The sequence below is a fragment of the Pundamilia nyererei genome, unplaced genomic scaffold (genome assembly GCF_000239375.1).
Source record: "Pundamilia nyererei isolate P.nyererei 1_Seehausen unplaced genomic scaffold, PunNye1.0 scaffold00014, whole genome shotgun sequence".
Taxonomy (NCBI): Eukaryota; Metazoa; Chordata; class Actinopteri; order Cichliformes; family Cichlidae; genus Pundamilia; species Pundamilia nyererei.
The window spans coordinates 4185672-4193492 of NW_005187415.1; the positions used below are offsets into that span (position 1 = coordinate 4185672).

At 41.9% G+C, this 7821-nt stretch overlaps 1 protein-coding gene across 1 annotated transcript in view; it reads left to right on the top strand.

The window, feature by feature from the left end:
- Window positions 1-7575, top strand: part of pdzrn4 (PDZ domain containing ring finger 4) — a 42913-nt gene extending 35338 nt beyond the window's left edge. Inside the window, exons 5-9 of the mRNA XM_005725217.1 lie at window positions 990-1052; window positions 3838-3939; window positions 4127-4234; window positions 5853-6911; window positions 7003-7575. Of these exons, the coding sequence (XP_005725274.1) occupies window positions 990-1052; window positions 3838-3939; window positions 4127-4234; window positions 5853-6911; window positions 7003-7575 (1905 nt within the window). The remainder of the gene's footprint in view (window positions 1-989; window positions 1053-3837; window positions 3940-4126; window positions 4235-5852; window positions 6912-7002) is intronic.
- The last annotated feature ends 246 nt before the right edge of the window (window positions 7576-7821 follow it).

Consider the following 7821-nt stretch of genomic DNA (forward strand, 5'->3'; position numbering starts at 1 on the left):
TTTCCATGACAGAGCTGAATGAATGATAGAATTATAGGGGCTGCGAAACGAATTCAATAAATGTTTAGTTTGACTGCAGGTGCAATTTCAATCCCATTATGAACACAAAAGGCAAGGCTGGGAAAAGTAAGAGCTACAGTGAGGATTAGCTCAGCAACATAAGGAGATAAATGGCAGAAACACAAAGACATGCAGTGTGGTTAGCTCATTTTCAGTCTTTTCAGAAATAATTTCATACACACTGTAACTCTGCGAGATGTCACTTATTCCTCCGGTTTTTCACCTGTTAGTTTTCGAAAAGCATGAAAAGGAGAAAAAAAGGGAAAGAAAAAAAGCGCAGGCACCTGCTGAACCTCGGCAGATTGTGACGGCTCCAACCGGCATAACAGATCTATTTTTATACGTTTGATAGAAGGATAGAAATGCTAATTCCCAGTATTATAATGCATGCAGTATTGGTGTAACTTCCAGAAAGGCATGCTTTTTTTTTTCTTCAACCCCACTCCACCAAGTTTCGCTTTTTCTGCATATCGCTAAATCTCTTGATCTTCAATGCAAGAACAACAAAGTTTATGAAGTGGTTGTTGAGGGCTTTGGGTGGTGCCGTAGCTTACATGCATATCCACTGAGATGCATTTTGAAAAATATGCACTGCTGCTTCATTCTGCTAAACACAACAATGTTTATGCCACAAACACATATTTTTAGTTTCTTCTTTCCCTTCTTTCTCTCATTGCTTTTATTCACTGCTTCGTATGTATCTCCATTTCCTTTACATGACACAAGTACCTGAGAAAATCAACCCGGATCATATCAAAAATAGGAGGCAAGAAAAATGAGTGTCATTTCTATATCAAAAAACAGACTTTTCTCCAAACATGACATAAAAGAGCGGCGGTGCAAGTGTGGTGCATCGCTGCTGTCTTTTCGAGATACAGAGCTGCGTGGCGATTGGCTGTCAGCATTGATTTTCAACTTCTTTTGTGCAGGTTGAGCCGAACAGCATAGCCGCAAAAGACGGGCGCATAAAGGAAGGAGATCGTATTCTGCAGGTGGGTATTTTCATGTCAGTGCCCGAAGTACATGAACAGCAGGTTATGTTATGAACTGACTCTGTGTCTGTGCGCAAGTATTCTTCACAGTCACATCACTGGCAGCATGTGATCTTGTACAACTGAACAAGACAAAAAAAAAAAAAAAGAAAACAGCAATGCTCTGTTTTTCTATGTTTAATCTGGACGTCCGCCAGCTTGTTTTCGAGGCGGTCCTTTTTAGAGAATATCCAAGCGGCTGGTGTCTCCAGTCTTGGAAAGCTTATGTATTTTTAATCACCTCGTTTTACCAGGGAAATTAAAGTCCTTAGCTGCAGTTACACCAGGCATTACATCAATTCTAGGATCGCTCTCTTTCTCTGGCAATTTCTCACTGTTCCTCGTTATGCAGAAACAGCCATGGGGTCACAGTGCGTACAGTGTAAAGATGGCACAATTAGCTGTGTATAGACGAGACGGGCTGTCAGCACTTTATTTATTAACGGTGAGAAATGTCAGTATTTTCAGTAAATTGTTGTGAGGCCTTAGGGGTTTTAAACAACAAAACATGTGCAGTTCTTTACCTTCAATTCAATGTTATATATATAGCGCCACATCACAACATCAGACTGAGTTAAGGTACTTTATATTGACTGCACAAAATAAAAATAAAAAGCTGAGAAAACCCTACAATCATGTGACCTTCTATGACCAAGTGCTTTGGCGGCAGTGGGAAAGAAAAACTTTTTTAAGAAGAAGAAAACTCCAGCAGAACCAGGCTCAGGGAGGTGTGGCCATCTGCCATGACCAATTGGGAATGATCAGATGAAAACAGGACAAGACAGGACATGCTATGGAAAAGAGCCAGATATGAATAATAACTAATTACTATTTGATATTACATTTAAATGTCTTAAATAATTTTCCTACTGGTATGCAGGATAAACAGTGAAAGGGCTTGCAGGTGTGTGTGACCAAGGTCCCTCGTTGGGTCTTACGCTGAGCTGCCTGATGGATTTGATGTTTTTATTTTTTGATCTACAGCCTGTTATTTTGCATTTTCTTATATTCATACACATGTTCAGATAAAATATGAATTAATATGTCAGTGCATATCAGTAAGTGCATGTATTTCTACATTTATTTAAATACCCTCATAGTACTCATGCAACTAATTCACTGTAAATGTAAATGCTTTCTGCTTCATTGGCTTGCACCAATATGTTGCTGGGCTGTTTAAGCCTCTAGAGACGCAGAGTCTGTGAGGTGTGCTGCTGGCTTATTGAACTGTTTGCCTCTGGCCTTTAAGTTCTTTAGAAGACAATTAAAAAAATGAGGCTTCAAAGCAATCACTTATCTTTAGATTTTACTGTGTCTCAGGAACACACAGTAATTCAGAGGGATAAAAACTCAAGAGTTCTCAAAGCATCTATCTTAAACACTTAACGCAGACTTAATATTATTTTTTTAGCATGTTACAGAACTGATCTCTTTCTGACGCAAAATCAGATCATTTCAATCTAACAATCACAACTTTGTTGTTTTTTAATATGTCTTTACCTGCACCTTTTTCTCCCTCCCAACATCCCATCCTCTGCTTTTTTTAAGCGTGTCTCAGTGTAATCCTTCACATTTCGGTTTCTGTTGTTGTCTCCCCCAAAACACCAACACGTTTTTTGTATGAATTTCCTTTGATTTTTGTTTTTAATTCCATGTGTTGAATTTACCTTCTATTATTGTTGTTTCTTCTATTTCTTGTTTCTTTATTTCGTTCTTTGTGTTTTGTGAGCTTTTACAGTATTTTCTATTTGCTACTGTTTTCACAAGTTGCAGTTGCATTTGACCTCTCTGGGCCCCCGTACTTCTGGACTTTTAATGGGACAGTATCTCACCGCAACCTTACGGCATACCTTGCCTCTATCACTTTACCAAACTCTCTGATGGCAGTTTTTGCCTTTTCTTTGGCAGTGGCTTAAACAGTCCTAAAGAGTGGTTGTGGTTTGCACCACAAAACAAAGTGACCCACACTGTTCCTTTTTTTTTTATAACAAGTGGAAAATGACAGGTGGATTGTGTTACAGCCAGCAAGTGCAGTGTTAGATCCCACCACAGCAGCCTGGATCTCATTTTTCTGGTGGACACCCTGAATGTGTAGCCCATGACATTCACACAAAGGAGTTATTTATTCATATTGCATAAATCAGATAAGTCGTCTTATTATTGATGACCTCGGTAAGCAACATCTCAACTTGCTTCTAGTCTGAACAACAATATACCAACATTACTCCTCCTCCATATTTATTGCATTCAGCATTCCATTCTCTCTACACTGTTTCTGTTTCCCGGTACTATGAATGATTGTGGGGAGCAAGGCCTGCTGTACTCCTGGCCCTATTATCTTCTTCTGACAGGCCCATTACTCTAGTGAGGAAAAGATGAACGCCACCTGTCAAAGAACAGTTAATTGTATGTCTGGATGGTTTGGTGAGAGTAGACTCTTGTGAGGTCGGACTATGCACTCTCGAGTGAGTCTCTTTGCTATGAGTGCAACAGCGAAGACGTGGAGAGTGCCAAGAAAGAAATGTATTAAAAAAAGAGAGGAGGAATGGAGGAAGAAAAGGGTATAAAGGGGGATAAAGATCAAAAGACAGTGTGGTCAAGGTGGCTTGCTAAAACATTTGAATTCATTTTATTTGTGGTAGGTATATGGAGAAAAAGCATTTAATTTCTTTTGTAAGATATGCAGACTGTTGTGTATCAGTTCTTTCTCACTGACAGAACCATCTATTCTCATCTTGATGTACAGATAAATGGCTGTGAAGTACAAGACAGAGAGAAGGCTGTTGCCCTGTTGTCAAGTGAAGAAGCAAGGAGCATCACACTACTGGTGACAAGGCCAGAAATCCAGGTAAACACATATACACACCTACGCAGCCTTCCTGCCCTATCTTGACAGCCTGTGTCATGTCAAATAAAAGCACTTGCCTCCCGTTCCATTCCTGTCAGTGTGATTGGAGTTCCTGCTGACACACAAACACTTTCATTCAAAGCCAAAGAGAAAGAGGGAGGTTTCTGACAAGATGTTGTGATTTCAGTTAGATGAGGAGGCTGGATGGCTGGACGATGAGCAACAGGAGCTCATGGAGGAGATCCTCGAGGAGAGGAGGAAGCAGAAGGAACATGGCTTTGACAGGGGAGATGAGGTAAGATGGTACGCTAAATGAAGCAACCAACAGACAAAGTGTCCATTAAAAGTACAGTGGTGAAGAGAGACTGTTTTGGCGTTGTTCTAGGCTAAGGAGGGGAGGAGGCGCGAAGGCCCCAAGACAGACCCAGGAAATGCTGGAGTGATTAGATGTCTGGGCTGTGTTGTGTGTCTATTTCGATGATTTTATATTGGGGTCAAAACGAACCAGACAAACAAACACAAAAAAACCCCCACAAAAAATGTTTACTGAAAAATATCAAAAACTAAGAAATACCGGGGCAAATGGGTGGTAAATAAGCTATTAAGTAATTATACAGATTGTACTTGAAAAAGCAGCAAGTTGTATAAAGTATTAATAAAATATTTTTTAGAAAATATGCAAATTAATTGTAATTTTGAACAAATAATAATAATGTTTTTTTCTCTATATTAATTACATAACTAATTATGCTTTGAGATGAAATATGTTTTGCTATCATCATCATTATTAATATTATTATTATTTTGCTTCTCACTGTAAATTAATGTATGTTACATATTTAGGTAGATGAGGGTTAAGCTAAGGTTTTATAGCATCACAGCATGAACTAAAGCATGAGAACCTGTTTGACCGAGAAAGTGAGGTCTGGACGTTCTTGACTAGTTATTTTCACCACCTGCTGTACTTGACTGACCCTCAACATGTACTTTTGAAAACAATTCAGACATTGCCTTTGCTGCTGTGCCGATATTATCCTAAAACAGAAGTTTAGGTATCTGCAGGCTTTTAAATCCTTATGCACCACCTAGCTTAACTTCATGTAGTTCATTGAAACCTTGATGGTGTTAGTTTTTTTAATCTTTGTTTATGTCCAAAGATAAAGCAGCCAAGTACATGTTTAATTGTTTTTAGAAATACCTTACCTTTTAATAATTTTCTCCTGTACTTAGTAGAACCTTTGTGAAACTACAGTGGTCCCTCGTTTATCGCGGTAGTTACGTTCTGAAAATAACCCATGATAGGTGAAATCAGCGAAGTAGCCAACTTAATTTTTTACAATAATTACAGATGTTTTAAGGCTGTAAAACCCCTCACTACACAGTTTATACACTTTTCTCAGACAGGCATGAACATTTTCACACTTTTCTCTTGTTTAAACACTCTCAAAGTTCAAACCTTTGTAGAAAAATAAGTCCAGTATTGTAGAAACCAAAAGCACCCGCGGTTGCCTTTGACGGTGCAAAACGTTTTGTCGACAGTGTTGTGTTTGTTGGGGGAGAAAACTTACAAACACAGTACAACACTTCAGAGTCACACTGCTAGCGATCGAAGATTTATTTAATTTGACAAGCTAAACACATTCTGTACTGTACAGGAGACACGGCATGAGATTGATTGACAATGGTCTATTGCCAATCAGGACGCAGAACACAATGCGCTGTAAGGAAACAAACAAAAAAATAAAAGCATGCAAAACTGCACCAAAAAAATCTGCGAAACAGCAAGGCCACGAAAAGTCAACCACGTTATAGCGACGGACCACCATAAATCATTGACAACAAAGAATTTATGGTCTTACAAATGACTGAAACATTCATAAACTAATACAACTGTTTCTCTTTTAATACTCCAGAATCAAGCTGAAGAAGGGATGACAACAGACAGAGCTACATGTTCTTCCAACAATCAAGACAGTGGGTTTGGACGCAGTACGGACAGTCCGGAGCACCAACCACTGCTGGCTAAACTCCAAAGAAGGAGCCCAGCTCATTGCCTAAGGGAGCGGTGGCGGGCAGAGCATCCCCACACCAAGCGAGGAGCTGTTGTCCCACGGGAAAACCAGAGCACAAGAACACTGTCCACAGGCCAAGGCCACGAAGGGGTAGGGAGTGTTCGCAATAGTGGAGGTGGGATCTTAGGTTTGGAGAATCGCTTCCAGCAACTCTTGGAGCTCAAGTGTCAGATCCGAAACGGGGGTGAGTGTGGGGTGTACTCAATTCGACACAGTATAGAGTGTAGCCTTACTGAACAAGGGGGAGAGGATGCCGATTGCGTAGATGACATAGGGGGAGGGGTGGAGCAGGAGTTGAGGATGCTAAACGAGGAACTGCGCAGCATTGAGCTCGAATGCCAGAGCATTATGCAGGCCCATCAGCTTCGCCAGTCCCATCAGCAGGAGCACTCACAGCCGTCGCCCTGTTCACCAGGAAGGAGCACCAAAGATGGACACAAGCGGCACAGCAGGCTGGCTGACATTCACGAACACCCAGAGAGGTTGGAAGCCGATAAGATGCGCGAGAAGGATAGCTCCAGTGCCTACAACACAGCAGAAAGTGCACGCTCAACACCACTGGGTATGGAGAGATCTCCTGACCACTCTCTGCAGAGACACATCAGCATTACCAACCAGAAAAACCTCAGACTGGCTTCTTCAACACCCTCAAGCCCTATTCCTATCCCCAAGCCCCAGGGCACATCTAGTTGTAGCAGACAAGCAGATCCAGGTCCTGTAATCTCAAGCAGCCCTGATCAGAGCAACCCTTCCAGGTCTGAGTCAGACCCTGCTCTGCCTGCAGATGATGAGAGGTGTGAGAAGAAACGGAGGACCAGAGAGTCAAGGAGAGGGCTTCCTTACGCTTCTTCATATCACACGACCCCTTATCATGGCCAGGGAGGATCTAAGCAACTTCAGGTATAATGCATGTGAACCTGATGCTGCTGTGGCTTTGAGTAAAGCGCATATGAAGAACACCTCGTTGTTAACCCTGTTTTCTTTGTTGCAGAGCTACATGCAACTGCTACAGCAGCATTCATCCGTGGAGTATTCTCAGAGCCAGCTGAGTCTCCTCAGTGTCTGCCGAGATCCCGTGCACCGTAACGGACGCCCTGGGGAACCACGACTAGAGTGGAAGGTCAAAGTTCGAGCTGACGGGACGCGATACGTTGCCCGGAGGCCTGCTCGTGATCGCATACTGAGGGAGAGGGCGCTAAGGATCAGAGAGGAGAGGAGTGGAGGCATGACCACAGATGATGACGCCATGAGTGAGATGAAGATGGGCCGCTACTGGAGCAAAGAGGAGAGGAAGCAGCACCTGGCACGTGCCAGGGAGCAAAGAAAGAGGAGGGAGTTTATGCAAAAGAGCCGCCTGGAGTGTTTAAAGGAGGGACCACTGAGTGGAGCTGAAGGCAGGAAGGAGATCAATATCTTGGAGCTCAGTCACAAAAAGATGATGAAGAAACGAAATAAAAAGATCCTGGATAACTGGATGACTATTCAGGAGCTGATGAGCCATGGGGCCAGAGTCCCAGAGGGCTCCAAAGTCCATAATGCCTTTCTTTCTGTCACAACTGTGTAATAAAAGATATTAAGTCAGGTAGACAGCAATCGAGGAACTACTGCTTGTTTTTTCTTCTTTTTTTTAAGTGTACATTTCTGAGATTAAATCAAATACGTTAACGCCGAAGACGTCTGTAGCATTCCCAAAGCAACTCTGGAACTAACACTTTAAGAATGTTTGAATAGTTCAACAATCAATTGCAAGACCTCGGCCATACAAACTGTTTTTTACGCTGGCATTTTGGTAATGCTCCCTGCTTCTGGT